Source organism: Meriones unguiculatus, chromosome 8 (assembly GCF_030254825.1).
Source record: "Meriones unguiculatus strain TT.TT164.6M chromosome 8, Bangor_MerUng_6.1, whole genome shotgun sequence".
Classification (NCBI taxonomy): Eukaryota; Metazoa; Chordata; class Mammalia; order Rodentia; family Muridae; genus Meriones; species Meriones unguiculatus.
Genome location: NC_083356.1, coordinates 13,441,193 through 13,464,482, shown reverse-complemented (window position 1 = coordinate 13,464,482; position 23,290 = coordinate 13,441,193). Strand labels below are relative to the sequence as shown.

The window sequence follows — 23,290 nt, the reverse complement described above, 5'->3', positions numbered from 1 at the left end:
GGAGACTGAAGGCGCTCCTGCGGAGCCTCGTGACTGGCCTTATTGTGGTGTGACTTGAAAGTGAGCATGTGTCTGAAGGCCTTTGCAGTCTTGGCTGGGAAGTCACTGCTTGAACATTAGCTTCTATGGGCACAAGGCTTCCAAGCAAGCAGAAATCATCCTTGGCCCAAGAGAAACATCTGGGCGATGACAGTGTCCAGGGGTGGCAAATATGGCTGAGCAGTGAAACTGTGGTGCTGTTCAACTGGCTAACTGTGCTCATTTAAGAAGGCTCGGAGGGGCCTAGAGAGCTCCGTGAGTTGGACTTCCAGCTGAGGCTTCAGAAGAATGAGGCAAACATTGTGGGGCATGGCACTACAAGAGGCAAAGGGAGTAGGCAAAAGCTGCAGCAAACCAAATGACCTGCATAGCAAAACTAAAACCCACGAAGGGGACTTGCCTCAGTCCAGGAAAAGACAAAATGATGTGTGTGTTGGGGGATAGTGTAGGCAGTGTTCATGATGTGTATTCATGCAGATAACCTGTATAGGCAAGGAGAGACTGTTTTTGGAGTACTATGCACTCCTAGATGAAAAAACCTTCCTATGGGTATCCCAAATGTCAGACTGGCTGTTCTTCTCTTTGCCATTTCCCAGCATCCTGTTGGTTTTAAGCAATTTCAAAGGAGGCAATATCTTCCCTTGGGACAAGAAGTAGGCCACTGCTACTAAAAACTAGTGATCCCTGTCCCTAGGGCTGACACAGACCCATATGCCAAGCTACCCATGAGCTACGCTGACTCACAAAAATCCTTCCTCTTGGCCCAGAGGCCTTGTCTTCTGTTGGCATCTGCCAGCTGGGAAATATAAATGGGAAAAGCAAATGCCAGTCCTGCTGCTGTGGGACTGAAGGACCCCAGGGGATTCTTACCACTGGTCCTTTAGTGAGAGAACTCCCCCAGTGTTCTAGCCAGCAGAAGTGACCCTGTGTTTAGAACTATGCAGCCTTAGGTAGGATGAACAGGCAGTGGACAGGCCTAGTCTGTGGCTCAGTCCTTTTCTGAGGGATGATGTTACTCTACTCTGGATGACAGGCTATGGCTATGGCTATGGCTATGGCAAGGTCTGGGCTTGGGCCAAATAAGCCAGAGGCCGAGACAAATGATTATAGGAGCAAAGACTTGCTGATTGGATCTGAGCTTTGCATGGATTAACACCGGTACTAGTGTTGGAGCTGGTAGGTTGTTGGAGCTGGGAGCATTGGATTCAGAGTTCTGTTGGGCATGTGCCCTGCCACACCCACTGAGGCAGTGAGAGGTCAGAACTGCAGAACTGCAGCACAGAGCTGAGTGACTGGTGTTGGGCAGGTCCAGGGGCTTCTGGGCCCAGAGCTGAGAGGCCTGGCTCTGCTGCATCTTACCCATGAGGGTGCAGGCAGGACTTCCTCACTGGAAGTCCCTGGTCCCAGGCGTCAGTCTCACATTTAGGGTTGCTACTTCCAGAGAGAGGACTCTGGGACCCAAAGACTGTCCCTCAATTTTGTTTCCTTGTCATCTGGCTCAGCAGGAGAAACCACACACTGGTTAGACTCCAAGGCTCCGGGGCTGAGTCCTTCAGGTGGTCACGCTACCTACTAAAGCAACCACCAACCTGTTGGAGGCTGGATTTCCAGCCTCATCTACAACTGGGCTTGCTACAATTTCTCCGCTTTGGGGTCAGCTCTGCTGAGGGCCAGTAGGCCGTGCTGCCAACAGGCGAGCACAGTCAAGAACATGAGCTTCTGGGACAGTCACCCTTTTGAGAGAAACTATCTACACTCCCTGCCAGAGCACAGGTTCAAAGTACCTTTGTCTGGGATCTAATCAGTTGAGTGTCCCACCTCAGGACTGGCTATTGGCAGTGACTGTGCGGTGGTCCCAGTAGCTCTGGGAATTCTAAACACGATCACATGACCATTGCTACATCTTTACCATCCCGAAGAAGACTGCTGTTTGGAGGGGTTATGGCTGATGGAAACAGATCTTGGCAACTCATGTCGGTCTGGGTACCTCAGGTGGAAGCTCAAGGTGAGACAGGCTCTCTGCTGGGCCCAGTTGGCACTAACCTGCCTTTCAGAAGGCTGCCAACTCAGGGGTCACCACACTACCAGACTGTCCCTGGCTCAGACAGGATGATCACCCCCCCAGCACAGCCTGGCACTCAGTAGAGGTCTCTGTTGCAGAAGACAACAGTGGCCCACGGAGGCAAGCCTCCGGCTGCATTCCTTGCCCAGAGGGAGGCCACAGCGCCCTGATGTTATCCCAACCTCTGTGGCGCTCTGCCAACAAGCGCAGGGGTCAGGCTCCTCTCAGGGTGACTGGGAGATGCTCCACTGTGGACACTCTCTGGTCAGGAGGCCCTCTGGCTGTGGAGCTGCGGCTTCTGTACGGACCTCTGAGCTGAGACTGACCTGGGTTGCCTCCAGCTCTGCTCACCATAGCAAGTGTCCGAATCCAGAATGGTGGCAGCTAGTTTAGGCTTGCGGGGGGAGGGGGGGACACAGGGTGGACTCGGTTACACATTTTGTTTTGTTTTGCTGCCAACCCTTTAAAAAACATAAGAGACATTCTTAGATCACAGACCACCTGAAAACACGTAGCTAGTCTGAATTGGTCAGAAGTTGAGGTCTTCAAGGGTACTCAAGGTTCCCAGCATTGTTTGGTGCTGGGACGAGTTCCTCAGAGGCTTGGTGCCATCTCACCCACCTCCTCCAGGTGATCTCCTAACGTGTACAGGAACCACGGAGCCACCTGTTTGCCCTGACTGGTTGGCTTGGTCCTGGAGTGTGAAGCCTGGGCTCCTGCCCCAAACATCCAGCTCCACCGGCCTTTGTTTATCTCACGCTCAGTCCCCTCACGTGGAAGCTGGGAGTGGGTAGCATCTTTTTCCTGAACATGCAGTGCCGACCAGGAGAAATGGCAGAAGTGGTGGCATGGCCCTGGGGCCACTGGGTCTAGGAGAAAGACTCAAGACAAGAGTAGCTGGGCCAAGCCTGCACCTGGAACCCAGTTTAGTCTTCTCGGAGAGGACCAGACGAGGCACAACTGGCCTGTAAGAAACAGTCGCCAAAGAAACCTGGCTAATAAAATAGATGGAAAAGCAGACTCCCATTATGGAGTCATAATCCTTTACACACAGCTACTGGCTTTATTGCAGCCCGGAGCACTGACACAAACAGCGCACACTGCAGCCCATCTCTGGATTAGGTGGATATCTACATAGACTAGATCTGGATTATAAGTAATGGATGTTCACCCCCACATTGCACTCTACGCTCAGACACTCGGAATATAGAATAGAATCATTTTTCACAGATCTAAGTGTGAAAAATGCAACAATGTAACTATTTAAAGAAGAAAACAGAAAGGCTTCACAACTTTGAATTACATGAACATTTTCAAAGTGAAAAAATTGTAGTCATAAGAAAAGTAGATATTGAAATGTATAGAAATGAATATTTTCTGTGCTCTGGAACATTAAGGCCGGGAGATGACTCCATCGGTAAAGTGTCTGGTGATGAGGGTGAGGACCTGAATTCAGATCTCATGGACAACATCTTCATCCACCAGACCCCAAGCTGGGTAAAAATCCAGGTATGGTAGCATGTGCCAACAGCCTTAAAGTGGGGTTGGGAATTGGGTAGGGAAAGATCGACAGCTCTCCAGTGCTTCTTGACCGTCCAGTCTAGCCAATCAGTGAGTGCTGTGTTCAAGGAGATACCTGGTCTCAAGATAGGGCTAGAGGAAGACATCCAAGGTCAACCTATGGCCCCTACATCATACATACCCAACATGCACATATATGTCCATGTACGTAGAGAACATATACATATACACTAGGGCTAGAGGAAGACATCCAAGGTCAACCTATGGCTTCTACATCATACACACCCAACATGCACATATGTCCATGTACATAGAGAACATATACATATACACTACACACAGAAGATGGAAGTGGGGGCTCAGAACATTAAAACAGCAAAAAGTAAATCATAGGAGGTACCGCCACCAAACAACCTGTTTCCAGAATAAGTAAAGAACTCCTAAAAACCAGCAAGAGGGGGTTAGCAGGACACGTGTTCAGAAAAAAAAAGTTGTACTTTTAAAGCCAGGTGTGATGGTCTACACCTTTAATCCAAGTGCTTGGGAGACAGAGGCATTCAGCTCTAGGTGACAGAAAAGCAAGCTGGTCTATTTAGCAACTTCCAGGTTAGCCAGGGCTACAAAGGGAGACCCATTCTCAACAAACAAACAAACAAACAAACAAACAAACAAACAAACCAAAACAATGGGGGTGGGCTAGAGAGATGGCTCAGCAAGAAAGAGCATTGGCTGCTCTTCCAGAGAGCCTGAGTTCAATTCCCAGAAGCCCTGTGATTCACAACTGCCTGTAAGGAGCCTCTGCAGGCACCAGGCATGCGTGTTGTGTACAGACATTCATGCAGGCAAAATATACACACACATAAAAACAAAATTAATACATTTTCAAACATTAAAAAAGTAACACGTTACAAAAGTATGTTCAAACGGGCTATGAAATACTCAACTTCATTAGCATCAGAGAAATGCAAATTGAAGCTACAATGGGACTCTGCCAGCACTTTGAATAGAACTAAAATAGAGTGAGAACCTCCCTTGTGAAGCATATGTGACTAAATGGGACACATCGCACCATGATGAACTAACCGCTGATGGGCACAGCCCATCAATGCTATTCCCATTGCTAGAGAAGAATCCACAGAGCAGCTCTATTTGCAAATATCTGAAGTAGAAACAACTAACAATGATACGAATAAACAAACTGTAGTTAAGAACAAGCTTCTAGCTACAGGCAATAAGGCAAATCCAACCACATGTCTACCCAATATCAAACCAAATTTGTTTTTTTCCCCTAGATTATTAATTGCTTTAACATACACAAACATTAAATGATGGCATCCATCCATTTAAGAGGAGAAAAGCCTTGTAATAACTATGTGGATACAAAAGCTGTTTAAAAAATACAGTCTGGGGCCAGGAGTTAAAAGGGTTAGGATTCATACCTTTAATCCCAGCACTCAGGCAGCAGAGGCAGGAGGGCCTCTATGAGTTCAAGGTCAGTGTGTTCTATGTAGCCAGCTCCGGGACAGCCATGACTACATAGAAAGACCCTGTCTTAAAAATAAATAAGAATAAAAAAACTCAAATGAAGAAGTATATAATAATAATAATAATGTGCATGGACAGAACAAACATTTCAAAAATTTATAAAATGGTCTATATAAACAGTGAAATCCCAGTTGACATCTCAATATGGCTTTCTGTGAAACTTGGTAAGCCCATATGGCAGTTATAAAGGAGCTAGTTAGAAGCCTGGTGTGGTGGCGCATATCTGTGGGTGATCCCAGCACTCAGGGAGGCAGAGGCAGTTGGATCTCTGTGAGTTCGAGGCCAGCCTGGTCTACAAAACAAATCCAGGGAAGACAAGACTACACAGAGAAACCCTGTCTTGAAAAACCAGAAAGAGAGAGAGAGAGAAAGACCTCTCCCTACCAGCATAAAGCGGAGACAATAAAGATGGCCCTAGTGCATGGGTATACAAAATGGAACAGACCAGAGGTAGACCATCAACCCAAGGGCAAGGCAAAAATAAAAAGTAAACCTTGCCTCACACCTTATGCAAAAAAAACCCACCTCCAGATGTACCAGGATGTACTCTTTTTAAAGATGGTTTATTTTACATTTATTTGCTTGTTTGGTGTGTCAGTGTGCCTGTGTGTCTCTGTGAGCAAGTGAGCACAAGTGCCTGTCAAGGCCAGAAGAGGGCGTCAGATTTCCTGGACCTTGAGTTACAGACTGTTAGGAGCTGGCCAATGATATGGATGCTAGGAACTGAACTTGGGTTTTCTGCAAGGGTAACAAGTGCTCTTAATCTCTTTAGCTCCCTTCAGAGGACTCTCATACTTGCTGTAAGAAAATACTATTTTTAACTCAGGGACAAGGAAAAAATGTTTTAAAAAAGATAAAAATAAAGATTGTTGATGTGTTTGTATAAAAATTAACAGCTTGCTGGGTGCTGGTAGCATGTGACTTTATCCCAGCACTTGGGAGGCAGAGGCAGGTGAATCTCTGAGTTTGAAGCTAGCCTGGTCTACAGAGCAAGTCCCAGGACAGCCAGGGCTACACAGAGAAACCCTGTCAACAAATAAACAAACAAAACCAAAAACAAACAAGCAAAAAAAAAAAAACCAAACAAATCCTTAATAACCTTTGTTTACCAAGAGACATTCTTTAGGAGTCTTAGGGTAGCTCAATTGGTAGCTTGCTTGACTAACATTCATGAAGGTCTAAGTGCTCTCTATGCACTATAGAGAATTGGGCATGATGGCACAGGTAGTAATCCTAGCACTTGGGAAAGTAGAAGCAGAAGAATCAAGATATCCACAGTATGTGCTATAAGTACAAACCACTGCATAGGAATACATGCAAAGCATCTCTGCAGTGACATTTTGCAGGAGAGCAAGAGATATGTGGCACCATAGGTCAGTGAAATTCATTCACAAGCCCACATTTTCTTAAATCCACGTGACAAGCAATAGTTGGTGAATCGATAAGGTCATAAGCTTTCATATACCCTGTTTTTTGTTTGTTTGTTTGTTGAGACAGGGCCTCACTATGTAGCTCTAGCTGTCCTGGAACTTGCTATGTAGACCAGGCTGGCTTTGAAGTCACAGAGATCCTCCTGCCTCTGCTGCTGGGATTAAAGATGTTCACCACCACCTTTCTATGAATTCTTGGTGAGAAGTGTGCATTATTTTAAGCACTATAGAAAACAGCTGTTGGTTTTCTTTGTTGTTTTGCTTTCCTTCTGTTTTGTTTTATTATCCCCACAAACTAGCATTTCGAGTATTCACAAAGAACTTGCTGCTGCTGAGTCTGATAACCTGATGTGGGTTCCCAGGATACATACAGTGGAGAGAGAGAAATGTTTCCTACAAATTGTTCTCTGACTGTCATGGCATGCATGCCCCTCTCTCAAACAAAACTCAGCTACACACACACACACACACACACACACACACACAAAAGCATGAACGCACGCACAAATTCGAGCTTGAGGAATACGGGGGCAGGAAATGGGAGGGCAAGAGGAGGTGGAGTTCACCATTTACAGCTATAAAAACTCCATGGCTGAGGGTATAGCTCCGTGGTAGCATGCTTGCCTTGGGTTCACAGTGAGCATCAGTTAACACACCTGGAAAGAGAGATCCTAAGTGGAGATTGGCCTGTGGGCATGTGTATAGGGGATGCATTTTTCTAATTGCTAACTCGTGTAGTAAGGCTCCAGCCCTCTTCAGGCAGTGCCAGCTCCGGGCAGGTGGGTCTGGGCTGTATAAGAAAAATAGCTGAGCACGCCAAGAAGGGCAAGCCAGTAAGCAGGAATCCATGGCCTCTGCTTCAGTTCCTGCCTCCAGGCTCCCGCCTTGAGTTCCTGCTTCCCTTGATAATGGACTGGAACCTGTAAGCCAAATAACCCCTTTCCTTCCCCAGGTTGCTTTTGTTTTATCTCAGAGACAGAGAGGCAAACTAGAACACCTTGCATGTGTGAGGTCCACCCCAAACCACGACTTTCAAATAGAGCCCAGCCTGGCGGTTGGTGGCCCACACCTTTAATCCCAGCACTCGGAGGCAGAAGCAGGTGGATCTCCGTGGGTTGAAGGCCAGCCTGGTCTATAGAGTGAGTTCCAGGACAGCAAGCCTATCCGGAGAAACTCTGTCTTGAAAAAAAAAAATCAAGCAAGCAAGCAATTAATTATTTAAAAAAGAGGCTAAATACAAGAAGGTGTGCAAGAATAAGAATTATGATTAATTGGTTTCTGTGTGCCTGAGATCAACGAATAGGTGGACAACAACAACAACAAAAGTCCTGGGCAGGGCAATAAAATAATTTTTAAAATGAATGATAATCATTTCAAGAAAAAATAAAATTTATTAAATGATCTAATTAAATTATTTACAAAATTATTTTGATTAGGCTGTGCCCTGCTCTATATTGTAGAAAACTGGTATTTCAGGCTGTGTCTTACTCTGAGAGACTCCATTTCACAATCGGCTTTTGATTCCATTTTGAGGGTGGAGGATGACTTTGAGCCCGAGTGGACATACGAACCACAGCATCTGTCCAGTACCACCCATGCTTACAACCCGATAAAGCCATCTCGGGGGGCTTCAGCCTAGCTCTGTCCCCACTACTGACATGACCTACTCAGCCCAACGTCCGCTCATCTTCCAGTTTTCCTGTTTGGATCTAGTTTTGCCCTTTCACCTCTACAGCTGGACTCAGTCCTGCATCTCAACTCTCACCCCGTATCCAGACTCCGGCTTCTCCTCCAGCTTTGTCTGGTTCCTTTTCATATCAACACAGACTCTCTTTGCCTTGCTTATGCCCCTCTGCTTTCAGGCTTTGGAAAACTGTGTCTCTGAACCCTTTCCAGACATTCTGTCTCTCTCTTCTCACATACACGCACACACACAGAGATTAATTTACTGTGTGCTGTGTAATGCATAATAGAAGAAATAACATCAGCAGTTAAGATTGGACAAAAAAGAACAAGTTTGTCTTGATTAGGGTTATCAAGGAAAGCGAAAGTATCTGGCATGTTACAGTCAATGAAACAGCCATGCTCTAATTGTTTGTTATTCAGCAAATTCTGACAACTGTGTTGGTCTGTGTTTCTCACATAGCACGTTCACAACAAAAATCCAATGAATCTTTAAATAAATTAATAAAATTGACAAAATTTATTCAGATGATAATTTTAAAAGTCTACTACAATAGTTCTACACCATGGGCATAACTTGCAGATACAATAAAATTCTATCAGAAGACACCATTTACAAAGAAAATATACAGAGGAAGAAATCTACCAAAAAAGAACAAAGAAAATTATAGTGTAGGGTACAGAGAGGTGTCTTAGTGGGTAAAGGCACTTGCCATTAAGCCTAATGAATTGAGTTTGATTCACTCAAGAGAGAATGACTCCCATAAGTTGTCCTTTGACCTTCATACACACACACACACACACACACACACACACACACACACCATAAATAACTGTCATTTAAAAGCTTTAGGAGATTAAGGGCTGGAGAGATGGCTCACCAGTTAAGCATACTTGTTCTTGCAAAGGACCCAGGTTCTATCCCCAGCATTCATATGGTAGTTCATGACCATCCATAACTCTAGTTGCAGGGGATCCGACAACGTCTTCTGACTTTCACAGGTGCCTTGCACACACACGCTGCACATACGTACATATAAGCAAAACGCTCATACACATAAAACAAATATGTAAAATGCTCATCTTTTAATATTTTCAAAAGGTATCGGCATTTAAAGAAAGAGTAAAGGACAAGTACATACATAGACATTCTACACTCATGTGTCGTGAGGCTCAATGTGGTAAGAAGCCAGCTCTACCCTGTACATACAAACATGTATGTGTACATACTGATACACAAGTCCAACCTAATGCCCTCCAAAAATTCTAATCGTTTTTTTTACCGTTGATGTTTGCTTGATATTGATTATCTGATTCTGCAATGTCTATGAATGTGCCAGTCATTGAAACGTACATGAAAGGACGGCTCAGCCATTTCCGAGGAAACGAGATGGAGTGATTTGCATAAAGCAACAAGGCTACAGCATGAGAAGGCTGTGGCTTTGACCTGAGACAGACAAGTAGATCAGTGAGCCAGAGTGGCTCACAAGGACAGACCTGTATACGTGGACATAGACCATGTGGTAAAGGTAACCACAGGAGTGGGGAGGATCTGCCAGAGGGGTCTGTTGGGAATCTATTTGCCCTTGCCTTAGGCTAGTGATGATCCAATTCCAGGAGATGGAGTTTCTAACAGAAACCCCAGGGGTGTTATTACTATGATCTTGAGTCCTTCATCAACGAACAAACAAATCACCAAATTTAGATATACTGATTAAAGTGAAGATGGTTTACATAAAAAGTGAAACAGACAAGTCACACTGTAGGAAATAAGGTGCAACAAACAGCAATGGAAAAGGGGTGTCTGTATCAGAAACTATGACAAATAAGAGAAAGTGGTACCCAAGATCCTTTGCACAGTAGACCAAAGATGCAAGCCAGAAGTTTCCAGAAGAAAGCAAAATGGGTTGCTAAATAGATGACAAATAGCTGCTTTTCATTTCACTATCAAGAGGAAACGTGCAAGAAGCCTGCAAACAATTTACAAGAGGCAAGAGCGGCAGTGACAGCTGCCTGTGGGGTGCCGCCCACAGTGTGAATCAGCAAATCTACCCCTCCCGTGGGGCGAGATGGGGTGAAGGATCTCTCCAAATTTATGTCCACCTGGAACCTTTCTTTTCTGGAAATAGACTTTTTGCTGATGTAATCACTGAATGAGGTCATATTGATGTAATCACTGAATGAGGTGTGGGTGGGAGCCTAACCCAGTGATTGCTATCCTTATGGAAGGAAACTTTGAGCAGACTCCTGGAAGGCATATGCCTGTGTGAAGATTGACACAGGAGTGATGTGGTCACCAGTCGCCAGAGGTCACTGGTGGACAGCAGAAACTGTAGGAGGGGAGACCCTCTCTAGGGTCTTGAGAAGTATGGCCATACTGACCTAGCGGTCAGAGGTAAATTTCCCTTTTTAGCTCCCAGTGTGTGGCTAACTGGTGCAGACACTATTACAACTTGTTAGCTAGAGCTGTTGTTTCTGTTGACATTTCTCCACAGGAAGAGGTCTGTAGGTGTGTAGCCCCAGGGTTCCCGGAGACACCCAAACAGGATGGCTAAGGCATAGACGTAAGAGTTGGCCTAGACGCTCCTCCCACCCAAAGCCCCTACAGGCAACACACACCTGTGTTCAGCAAGTGCCAAGCACCTGCCACACATCACACGCTACCTTTGGCATTAGGGTACCATTGCAACGGTGGCAGTGAGATCCCCCTGCTCCAGACCTTCCCATCCTGATAGCAAGCAGGCAAGGAGATCTATGGACAGGACCAGGTAGATGGGAGGCAGTAAGAAGGAGAGACTAACTAGACCAGTATACAGGATACAGTATGAGGGACAAGTACACAGAGAAATGTGGGGGCCCGGCCTGACACTCCCTGATCTGATGCCAGGTAATGGGTGACGTGGAAATCCTGGGTGTAGACACAGCTCAGCTACCCCACCCTCTTCCACTTGATGCTGTTGGAACACTACAACCCATCCCTGGATCTCTGCTCCCCCTTAGAGGAAGCAGGTACTACCGAGGAAAACCCACCGGGACCATTGCATCAGGACCCCTCTATGTTCACCTTGGATAGCATTATACCGCAGATCATAGTGCCTGGCTCCTGCCAGGGTGCCCCCGCCCCACCCCCTTTACTCATGAGTTCAGGCTGGAGGCCCTCTCTCAGGGGACACTCCTGATCCAGCCCTGTACCCTGTTCTGGAGAACGCAGCTCGAAGGTCTTCTCCGAGGATTGGGATGGAGCCATAATTCGCCAAATACGATGGGACAAAAGGGCACAGTCTCCCTGTGGTTACCTGGTGCTTTGAGAGGTGGAGACAGGTGTCCTGCCATGTTTTTCATGTTCTGTAGCACCAGGGCGGGGCACTGTAGGCCTCCTAAGCTTAGATCCAAGGGTTTGGTGGATTGGGTTCTGGTAAATGTGCTTTTAAGGGCCTTACTGTCTACACGTTGGTAGTTACTGACCGGGAGTGCAAAGGTGGGCTTTGCTTGACTCCTGGGCCCGGCAGCCAGTACGGGCACAGACCAGGTGCTTGAAAGTACCTTTGCTTCTTCTCGTTTCCAGTCCTGCCGCACGGCTATTCTCGGCCCGACTGCTGAATCGGGCAGGGTCCGGGGACTGCGCGCTTTGAGGGGAGATTCTGAGACAGTTTCTGAGAAGCTGACGCTGGTAATGGGCGGCATTTGCTTCTTGGCTTTCTTCATACTGATTCCTTCCACACAGAGGTCAGACCCGCTGTAGGGCGGCAGCTCCACGGCAGGCTGTGAGAAGAGGCAGTAGGTCAGGAGCTGGCCCTGCCTGCAGCCCAGAGTCACCCAGCTGCTCCTGCGCCAAGCCACCTGCTGGGCCTCCAAAGCTTTGGCTGTGCTTCTTAAAGGCTCAGGTGCCCACTGGGCCCTTCTTTTAGGCAGAGAAAGAAAGAAAAAGAGGAAAAAAAAAAATCCTTCTCCAGGTCCTGGGGGAAAACACACAAGGCAGGCAGGAGCCCAAAGGCAAAAGCCTCAGCCTTGTGGCCTAGCCTGATGGATGATACCTTATGGGAGGATGCTAGAGAGATTTTAGAAAGAGGATACACAGATCTAGAAAGAAACAGTCTAGAAAGGCCCAGGGACTGTGGAACCTTCCCATCTATTCAGGCAAGGGCCTCTGCCATTATACATAAAGTTGGGATATGGAGAAAGGACAGGTAGGAAGACTATTGTGAAAGCCACAGGGCCCAAGTAACAGGGCTGTCCAGGCTCCATGTCTTAATTAAAGCTTTTGCACAAGAGGCTGAGTTTGGGGCAGATCAGGCAGACATAGGCTCCTGATAGTTCTGCACACAGTCAGGGTCAAACAAACAGGATTAGTGTCCCCCCAGTGACTGGAAAAGAGGTGGCTGTCGCACAGGAGACCAAGCCCACCCACCTCGTGGACAGACACTAGCAGCCGGGGCAGGGTAACTGCTCTCCTCACCTGCCTCCACAGAAGCTCAAAGTTGCCGACGTCACAGTTGCGGTCCATTTTGCGGTCCACCACAACCTTGATGGTATCCTCCTGCACCTGGGCACAGAGCTGGGCCGTGACCGGAGTGGAGGGGTGCATGGTAGGGCTGGAGTTGATCTCAATGAGCCAGGGTTTGAAGTCCCGCCCCAGGATGAAGTCAGCCCCGTAGAGCTCGAAGCTATTTTTCCGAGCCTCTACGTGGTCCTGGGCCATCTTCATAGCGTTGGTGACGGCTCTTTTCATGGACGGGTAGATGATGCTGCCCCACGTTCCCCCTCGGCCCCTCTTCTGCAGGTACTCCTGGAAGCGGGTGCTGGTCCACATGTTATGGCCGGGTAGCAGTGGGCTGCGATCTTTGTCATTCTTGAGGCGCTTCTGGATGGAGTTGTTACACAGGTGGATGGCGCTGTGGGCAATGTCCTTGTGAGATTGCTGTACGCAATCCACCACGTGGAGCCAGTGCAGTCTTCCCAGCTTGCCCTGAAGTCACCCATGCTTGGTGCAGGGTGGCTGCAGGAGGCCTGGGTTGGTGTGTTGGATTGTTTTGCTCCCCTGTAGCAGCATGCACCCCTCAACCAGCCTGGGGGAATGGCACAGATTGTACCAGGACATAGCAGAGGCCCGCCAATGCAGAACCAACCACTAGGAAAAAGAAATCTTGCCCATGCCTCAGTTTCCTCACATGCACAACTCCTTAGGAGCACATGAGTCACCTACCTAAAGTTTCCAGTGAATTAGTTTTATACTCCTGCCTGGTTCTACACAGACGTAAACCAAACAGCACTTTTAACTCTTAAGATATTGGAGCCAAGGACATTCTCATTTGAACCTCAGTTATGGGGCAGGCATCCCGCACTGGGGATTTCCATCCAGTCCCAGAATGGGGCCTGCCCCACAGCCACATACATGTAAGAAAGGTGAACATTTAAAAGATACGGCCATATGGAAGTTTTCAAAGCACTTACTTAACTTTCTGTTCGTACAGCTGGGCTATGCCCATTCAGACACTATTTCTGGGACTCTCCCTCCCATCAGCCTAAGCTGAAGGAGGGTATATGATATTGACAGGCAAGGAGTTCATGGAACTTGATGACTCAGCTGAGCCCATGTGAAGAGGCTGCATGCAGCTCCAGGGCTCCATTTTTCACTGAGTTTCTAGATGCTGCTATAGACTCCCTGTCCAGAGCAACACACAGATAGGGGTGGTTGACTGCGGCTATGCACAGTCCCATTCCAGGTGTGACCTAACAGGTGTGGCTCCAGGTGTGCTGGGGGCAGAGTTCACCTGCAAAGTTTCTATTGAGCAACCCTTAGCCTCTCAGGATTTCAGCTGACTCTCCCTTTCAAAGTCCCCTAGGGCATCCAGGTCCCTGGCACTGCCTGCCAAGTGACAATCACTAACCCACAGAGAGGAAGCCCTGGCTCATCCCTGAGGATTCAGGTAGGTTCTCACCATCCTATCCTCACTGGAATACGGTTTGTTCCTCAGGTACTCCAGGAACCCCTGAGTATCTAAGCCTGGTTGCCCTGATGCCATGATGCTTTGGCAGTGCTGAGCAGCCTTGAGGATTCAAGGGGGGCAAACAGCCAGGGCTTCTCATCTGCACATACCCAAGGGCCTCCTGCCAGGTGCTTAAGGACTATGGAGTTCCCCCTGCTGACCTGTCCAGCTTGTCCAGGGAGAAGCGCTGTGTGGAGAACCGGAGGTAGCTCTCCTTGTAAAACCAGATGGTTAGGGGATTCCAGTCTGTGACGAGGAACCACTGTCTGATGTCAAACTTGGTGTCATAGATGAGCAGCGGAGTCTCGATGTACTTCTGGACCACCCACTTGTTGTCCTTCACCGTCTGGTTGTCTGTGGCCACCAGCTCCAGGATGTTCTCCACACGGTCCATGCACACAATATCTCCAAGAACAAGAAGCAGTAACCTTGACCCAGTGCAGCACAGCGCCCCCGGCAGTCATCAGAGGCCCCAACACCCACCCTGGCTTGGGTCCAGCACCGGCAGTCTGCGGGACTGGTTGGGCAGGGCAGATGTGCACTCAGGGGACAAAGCTACAGTTGGTACTGGCCACTTTTCCAGCCCTCCCACCATGGGGCCAACCCCACACTCAAGCGAGCATATGGCCATCAAGACAGAAACAGAGCAGAGGGGCCATTCAAGAGTACGCTTTGGGGTTTGATGTGTTCTCAGAGCAGGACCCTTGGGGACCAGTGAGGGCTAATACTAAAGGAGTGATCAGCCCCACGGGATCGGTAGGAGGCATTTGATTTCTCCCCACTGGCTTTCCTTTACTCATTGTGGAATACTACAATTTCTCACCCCTGGCCCCAAAGTTGCACGACTTGAGAGGCACGCAAGAGGGAGTGATATGCCTCATTGCGAGCTATGTAGGGTTTAATGCCAGTGACAGAGCCTGAAAAGCTCACTCTTCTCTGCCATGACAATGTGGGATGAGACTGAGGCCACAGGATAGGCAGAGCACCCTCGCAGTCTGCCCAGGTCAAAGAACACAAGTTTCTGCTGAGATTTGAGGGGCTGTTACCCAGCACCATCTGGTAGAGGGACTGCCATCCCCAGGGTCCTGCGGGCATGAGGTAAGTTCTCACAAAGCACATGGCATCCATTTATTTGGTCACAGCAAGTTGAGGCCTTGCCTAAAATGAAACAAACTGCTACAACTCATCTTGGAATACCAGCAGCAGACAAGGGTGTAAGCAGCGACCAGCAGAAAAAGGGCACTTGTTGAGACCAGCACACCTGAATAATCCACCCTAGGGATGGCGTCTTCAGTGGGGAGAAGGTATGAGCTGATGGGTGAGAGGAGACAGACTTCTTAAGAAGGGGAGTAGGCTTAGCATGGAGCCCGAGAAGGGATACAGCACATGCTGCAAATCAAGGCTGCAGCGTCATAGGAAAACGGATGGAGGAAGCCCTGACCACCTGCAGGATGCCAGAAAGGAACTGACCACACACACCCAGGAAAGAGAAGAATTCAGGATCAAAGGCCTCTAGGACTGGATGTGATAAAATACACACATTAATAAAATATTTTAAAGACCACATATATCACAATCGCTGGAGAGATGTCTCAGCGATTAAGAGTACTTGTGGCTCTTAAGGGGATCTGGATTCCATTTCAATTACCCGCATGGGGCTTACGGTCACTCCAAGGGTTCTGACACCTTCTTCTGGCCTCCACAGGCACCAGGCACACATGTGATTCACATATATACATGCAAGAAAAAAATACTCATATGCATAAAATAAATCTAAAAAAATATTTAAAAATCACATTAATAACCTGTGAATTAAAAAACCTCAGAATAAGTCAAAAGACCAACAGGACATACAAACTAAAATATCTGTTTAAAGGCTGGGAGTAGTGATGCACACCTTTAAATTAAATTTAAGCACTCAGGAGGCAGAGGCAGGTGGATCTACGTGTGTTTGAGATCAGCCTGGTCTACAAAGAGCTCCAGGACAGCCAAGGCTACACAGAGAAACCCTGTATTGAAAAACAAAACAAACAAAAAAAGAAAGTCTGTTTAAATACTACAGAAAAATAGAACATTCTGTAACATAGACAAGAGGATGCAGCTAATGTCACAGACAGAGGAAATTTGATAGCCTTAAAGATCTTATTATTTCACAGGAAAGCCTAGAAATAAATAAACTTAGCATTGAAAGCAGAGACAAGAGGAAATTTCTCACAGGAAAACTGAGACCACTGAAACACTAATAAGATTAGGAAATTGCACATGTGCATATGTGCACACATCACCACACATGTGCGTACACATATGTGCATACACATATGTAAACGCACACACTACTACACACATGAACATACACACACGAGTATGTGTACATGCACACACACACACACACACACACACACACACACACACACAGTGTGAACAGGTGAATAACCCACAGGCAAATTTAGGTGTTTAGAATTTGCCTCTGAGGGTGCTAGCAGGTGAATTTTACACGGGAGCCAGGGGATAGGAAGTACATGGGTTTGAGATGAAGTTCCTCCACAACCTTTTTAGTGGCCAGAATAAGCCTGTTGCTAAGATCAAGGTATCACAAAAAACAAACAAACAAACAAACAAATAAACAAACAAAACCCCTCAGCACTCTGGGGTTGCTTAACTAATGGATAGATACGAATGAGAAAAACTGAGATAAATGAGCAAACTCCAGTAGGGCACTATGATATTATACCTTCTCCTCTAGCCCAGCCTGGGCACCCCTGTCTGACCTTGGCGGCACTTCTTGAATCTCCTTCCATCACAGAGCAGGTGGCTGTCAAGGTTGTGCCTCTGCCCGGTGAACTCACCTCGACCCCGGGACTTGGCTGCAGGCTTTATGATCCAGATGTTCCGTATCCCGTCAATCTCTGTCTGGGGGTTCACAGAGCTGATCTTACTCAGCAGAGTCTGGCACTGCGAAAAGTAACTTCTCGAGTCAATGATGAAAGCATTGCCACTGAAAAAGCAAGATCCAGAAAGGGCATGAGGCTCTGAGAAACAGCTTTCAGCCCCAGTGACTGCTAGGTGTCTCTGCTTACGACAGGCTAATGGCTGTCTAGAAAGAAAGAGTTACAGGCAGCAGAGGCATATGCCTGGGGGTGGGGGTGGGGTCATAGCCTTTAGAGGTTGTACCCTGACAGGGTGTGTCAAGAAGTTAAGGACCCTAGTTGGGCATGGTGGTGCATGCCTCTAACCCCAACACTCAGGAGGCAGACACAGGAGGAGTTTCCTGAGTTCTAGGTTTAACGTAGCAAGTTCAAGGACAGCCAAGTTTCATAATAGATAGACTCTGTCAAAAGAAAGAAAGAAAAAAAAGAAAACAAAGAAACAGACAAGAACCTGGACACATGGATTGTCTGTATGGACAAAGACACCAATCCTGTACAAAAAGAAAACCAGAGATGGATGGGTCCCTGAGCCAAGATACTGCCTGCACTATTGTTGCCAGAAAGTTCCTTCTAAAGGAGGCCAAACTACAATGCAGATCTACCTCTCCCACAGTAGCAGCCAGCTTATTGTCCTGCGACTATGACGGTCAACCTGACCCCATGTCCTTGTGGTGAGTTCAGACTTGTAGAAAAGGGCCTGACTTAGAAATCCATCCTAATCTCAGGAAATAAGGGCTGGGATTGGTAAGGATGTCTGAGCAGCTTTCAGAATTTGAGGGAACACTTACACTTCAGAATTTGAGGGCACCTGGGAGAGAGATACCCACCACAGTACCTACAGTCCTTCTCAGGTTCTGTGGGACCCTCCGTAGGTAGGCTGACCCGGTAAAACAGGGGATGCTCAACGCAGGCTCCCTGTGTACTTCCCTGTGGCTGCTGCTGAGCCAAAATTCTGGCTGCAGCCCTTGAGGCGGGAGCAAGGGTTTGGAGACAGGACACATGTGCGTTCTGTCCATGTGCTGGGAAAACATGGCAGCATTTAGGAGAAAGCAAACAAAGGCACTCCCTGGCTACATGGGTTAGAGTTTCAAGGGAGCAAGAGTCCTGCCAGGGTCAGGTCCCACCCCCAGTTGCAGGAAACAGGTCGGCAGGTGATGCAGTGATCTTGCCCCTTGCTGGCCAGATACCAAGCAGAGCCTGCTCCCGTGGTCTACTGGGTGTGAGCTTCCTCTGCAGATGTTACATGTCATTCGACTCCACAATGATAGGACAGCTCTGCCATAAGCAGTATGTGGTGCAAAGAGGTACAGATCCCCCCTCCTCTAGTGTCCCCGTTACCACATTGGGTCCATGGAAACAGGCCAGACTAGTTCAATGGGATGTTGTTATCAACAAGTGCCTGGTGGCACGAATGCTTTCACCACTATGGCTCAGAAGGTCAAGTGTTTTGCTGACCCTGGAGCCTGGACCCCGGAAGTCACCCCTGAAGTCGAGCCAGCGCTGGACTTGTGTATCACCACGCCGGGTTGCGCGCATCACCTTATATCTGCCACATACAGAGAAGATGGAAGCTGTCAAAGCCACGAGATTTCTGGGAACAGGGCAGGAGCCTGGCTCGCGTCAACAGGTGCCCCATTCTAGACATATCCATGCTTATCGAAGAACAGACAGGGTGCCTGCGGGCCCCAGGAAGCGTAGCCTCTTGGCCTTCTGGGTCCTGCCACACAAACACCCAAGTGGGAGCCTGCCAGTCTCAACAAGCATCGAACCGAACGGGTCCCAGGGCTACCGCGCACAGCCCGGTGCTACAGAGCCTGCTCACCTGACAGGTCACTCCACACCACACCGGAGCCCAATGCTGCCACCTAGTGGTGAGGCCCGGGGGTTCTAGCTGGTAAAGGTGTAAGAAAATGGGGCTGAGTATAGAAAACCCTAATGGGAAAGGTGGAGTTTGATTGCTTTTTGCTCGCTTGGACTCTTGGGTCATTACCTCCAGCTCAAGAGACACACAGCCTGGGCTGATCAGAAAGTTCTCTGGTGTTACGTTCCTGTCGATGGTAGCGAGTTATGATTCTTGCTTTCGGGCTCTGCCTTTCTTGAACCTGCATGGGGACCGGTACGCAGAGGTACAAGATCCTCCTGGGATTACAAGAGCCAGCGCCTAGGGTTCACTGGGTCTAGTCTGATTAGACAGCTGTTTCACATTCCATGAAGTGTCTATTACTTTTTTCCCTCCTTGAGACAGTCTCATGTAAGCCCAGGATAGCTTTGAACTTGCTGTGCACCTGAAGATGACCTTGAACTTCTGATCCTCCTGCTGCACCCTGAGTGCTTGGGGTCACAGACACGGGCCACCATGTCCAGTTTATGTGGTGCTGGAGGTGGAACTCAGGGCTTCAAGCGATAGAGATGCATTCTACAAACTGAGCATTTCATTTGGTTCATCTTTCCCCTAAGTGACTGTAGCTAACTCTGCAGCTTCTACATTTGAACCTTTGTTGGACATGTGGACAGTGGATCTATCTGTCTCTAGTTTGTGGCTTCTATTTTTGTCCCCTTTTGCTTTATGAGAAACGCAGCTCTTAAGCCAGTGCAAAGCATTTTCATCACCTGTTAATTATGGCTAATAATGTCCCACATTGGTGGCTAATAAATACGAAGATATAACCAACTTCATTAGGAACTACATTTAGAACAGTTCTTACAGGGGAGTATGAGAACAATTCCTGAAAATGAAAGTGAATAAAGTAAGCTCCTCCTCTGATGGAGCAAGTCATGAATATGCAGTGACTAAAGCAGTGACTAGTGTTACAACAGTGGAACACAGCACACAGCCAGGGACAGACAACTCTATCAGAAGGACTCTCATGAGAGCCAGGAAGGAAAAGACCGGGAAAGAGAGACACAAGACCCAGCATTACACACATGTGCCCAGCGTCCCAGAAAGAGAAAGGAGAAAAGGAAGCAGAAGCAACTCATGTAAAAATAATGATCAGAGTCCAAATTTGGGAGAAAAAAAATGTCAACTCATAACTAAACGATGTCACCCAAACTCAAACAAGGATAAACACAAAGGCAAGCATTCCTAGAAACATAACAACTAAGTTGCTAAAATTGAAATACAAAGTCTTAAGGCATCCAGAGAAAAAGATACTACCTCCCTCCAGAAGAGCCAAAACACTAGCAGAAAAAATTTAAACAAAATAGCATGATCTAGAAGACAATCGAATAATATTCCAACATATCTTTGCAAACTGAGAATTCTATCCTGGAGAAAACATCTTTCAAAAATGAAAGTTTTAGGCTTTTGGAGACTGAAAAAAAAAAATGGAGAAAGTTTTCTATCAGCGGACCATTACTAGAAAATATATTAAGAGAGTTTTTCTTCCCTCTGAACAAAAACATTGGCTGCTGTACACAAAAAGGGGGACTGTTTATAGCAACTGACTGTCTAAACCAACAGCAAACATGATCATGCGCCTTTTAAAACAAAGGTTGAGGGTTTGGAGAGACGGCTCAGAGGTTAAGAGCACTTACTGCTTTTGCAGAAGACCCGGGTTCAGTTTTCAGCGCCCACACCAGGTGGTTCACAATCACCTGTGGGCAGCTGTGTGCACACTCATTCAGGCACAAACACACATCCACAAAAATAAAACGGAGATAAGACAGAAACGAATGACGAGAGTGTCAGGAAATGGGAAGAGGCAAGCCAAGTCATGCGATCATGATTTATTTGGGAAGTGGTGAAAGTTCTAGTTAAAGATGAGTACTAAAACATAAAGGAGGTTCTGGGTACAGTGACTCATGCTAGACCCTGTCTCAAAAAAAACAAAACAAAACACAAAAAAACAAAACACCACCTATATTGTAATTTTTAAGGGAAGCTTATAAAGTAAACAGAGTCTTGCTACATACCCCACGCTAGCCTCAGACTCAGTGCATAGCCCAGTCTGGCTTGGGTTCATGATCTTCCTGCCTCAGCCTCCTGAGTGCTGGGATTACAGGTATAATTCAACAGAAAAGAAGGGGAAATGGGAGAGGAGGAGGAGGAGGAAGAGAAGACAAGGAAAATGATAATCAAAGCAAGGGAAGGAAGGGCCAGAGAGTGGAAACACCCAGGATGGCATGTGGGGGCCACCACAGGCTCTTGAAACAAGCATTGCCTCCCTGAGTTTGTCCCCCTAGGGTGCCTGGGTAGCTTTCAACCCCTCTTTTCTTGCTGGTGGGAGGCCAGGGGTAAGCAGGGAAGCAGCAGTAGCACGTGGGCCTAGGCAATGAGGGGTGACCAGCCTGGAAGTGCCTCTGCCCACCCTCACTCATTACCCAGAGCCTTTCAGGCCCTGAGCTGTGCAAACTGACCAGGGCTATTGTGGGTCTGAATGAGATTAGGCATGAAAAGAGTTGGGAAGGTACAAAGTGAGATGGTATCCCCAAAAGACACCCATAGGAGGTGTCATCTTTTCGACAAATAACAGAAGTGTACCCCAATAGCCAATAGGCACTCATGATTACCCAAGGCAGGTGCTCTAACATCAGAAGATACCCCAAGACTCAGGAGACATCCCAACCTCAGACAGGTGCTTCAGAAAAGTTAGATAAGCAACTTAATACCCAGACAAATGCTCAGACACCTGACAGACACCCCAACTTCAAAGCAAGTGCCCTCAGCACCCAAGTAGGTGGCCCAACACCCAGACATGCATCCCAGTGTGTGTGCGCAGTGATACTTCTGGGGCCCAGGCAGTGGGGTGACATCTTACTGAACCAGTAAGTAGTACTGCTGGATCAGTTCATTCCATTCTTCGTCAGACAAGGCCTCAGTGCTGGTCTCCGATACATCGATGTCTTCATGCTCTAGTTGCCCCAGGTAGGTCTGGCATACCTTGCATGCTGTATCGATAAGCTGTCCCGAGAGGCCTTGGGACTCACAGGCATCAGGATCTAGAACACAAGCACATGCACTGAGCGCGATCGCCACCAAGGGCACAGAGACTGCCTTCCGCTCTTCCCGTCTCTCCCCCAGTGCTACACTTTCCCCTAGGAGGTAATTCCTCCCCTTTATAAGTCTTAACCCCCACTGTTCAGCACTGGTGCTGCCATCAGGAGCTCAGACTCTGAAACTGGAAACGGCTGTCATGACCGAGAGGAGATAGTCTATCAAATAATTTTAATTCAGAACGTAGCTGCTCTGGCAAGGGATCACATCCAAAGACCTTCTAGGTATGTGTGATCCAGCTGGAATACAGACACGCCTTTAATCTCAGGATTTAGAAGACAGGGGCACACTGATCTCTGAGTTCTAGTCAGTTCTGTTCAGGCAGTTCAGCTGAGAGTGAGTTGAAAGGCAGTGCAATGGAGCTGAGTTCCTGGCAGTTCATTTTGTGGAATTTATATGGAGGCTAGAAGCTTCTACGACTAGGTCTAAGTTAGCAGAAGGGGGGCAGAAGGCCTCCAAGATGACCATTATATCAGATGAATAAAAGTTATTTTAACAATAGTATTTTTGAATTGTCATAAAAAGCACACTTTCTGTTCACATGCTCTGTGACCAAACCTGTGTTGTTCTTAAATCTGTGAGCACTTTGAGTGGCTATGATTGCAAATTCTTATTGCTATAAAGATTCTTGGACCACACAGGGGCCATTAGTAGGTCCTGGCACCTGAACCCTTCCTTATTTAGTGTCTCATCCCTTCTCAACCCCATGATTCAGGACCGCTGTTGAGCCTCAGAAAATACAGACTGAATGTGAACTTCAAGTGGCCTCAAGAGTATGGTCAATAGGCTGAGACTCCTCCCTCTCTAGCTCTGGGTTTTCCAGGGAGCTGGCATGGCTGCAACACAGGCATCGGACAGCTGGGGTTTTCAGGCACAGTGTCAGTGTGGCATGGCACTAAGGAGTGGTGTGATGGGCACAGGCTCATAATGGAGCATGCTGCAAAGCAAGAGTGCTAAATTTATGTGGCAGTTGCAGAGAGTATAATGGGCATTTGAAATTCACAGGACAGAAATCATTTAAAAATAAATGTGGCACTTCTGGCTTCCACATGTGAAAACTCTTAAGCAAAAAAGTTGATCTAGGCAAACAACTCCTGATC

The 23,290-nt window shown here is 47.5% G+C and overlaps 1 protein-coding gene across 2 annotated transcripts in view; it reads right to left on the bottom strand.

The window, feature by feature from the left end:
• Positions 1-23,290, bottom strand: part of Ttll8 (tubulin tyrosine ligase like 8) — a 58,514-nt gene that overhangs the window by 12,602 nt on the left and 22,622 nt on the right. The window contains exons 9-13 of one of the 2 annotated variants that reach the window (XM_021638922.2): positions 21,955-22,135; positions 17,114-17,262; positions 14,429-14,672; positions 12,737-13,172; positions 11,824-12,042 (exon numbers count right to left, since the gene is read on the bottom strand). In XM_021638922.2, coding sequence (XP_021494597.2) covers positions 11,824-12,042; positions 12,737-13,172; positions 14,429-14,672; positions 17,114-17,262; positions 21,955-22,135 — 1,229 coding nt within the window. Of the gene's footprint in view, positions 1-8,822; positions 12,043-12,736; positions 13,173-14,428; positions 14,673-17,113; positions 17,263-21,954; positions 22,136-23,290 lie in introns of those variants that run through there. The other variant, XM_060388853.1, reaches the window with a different exon arrangement.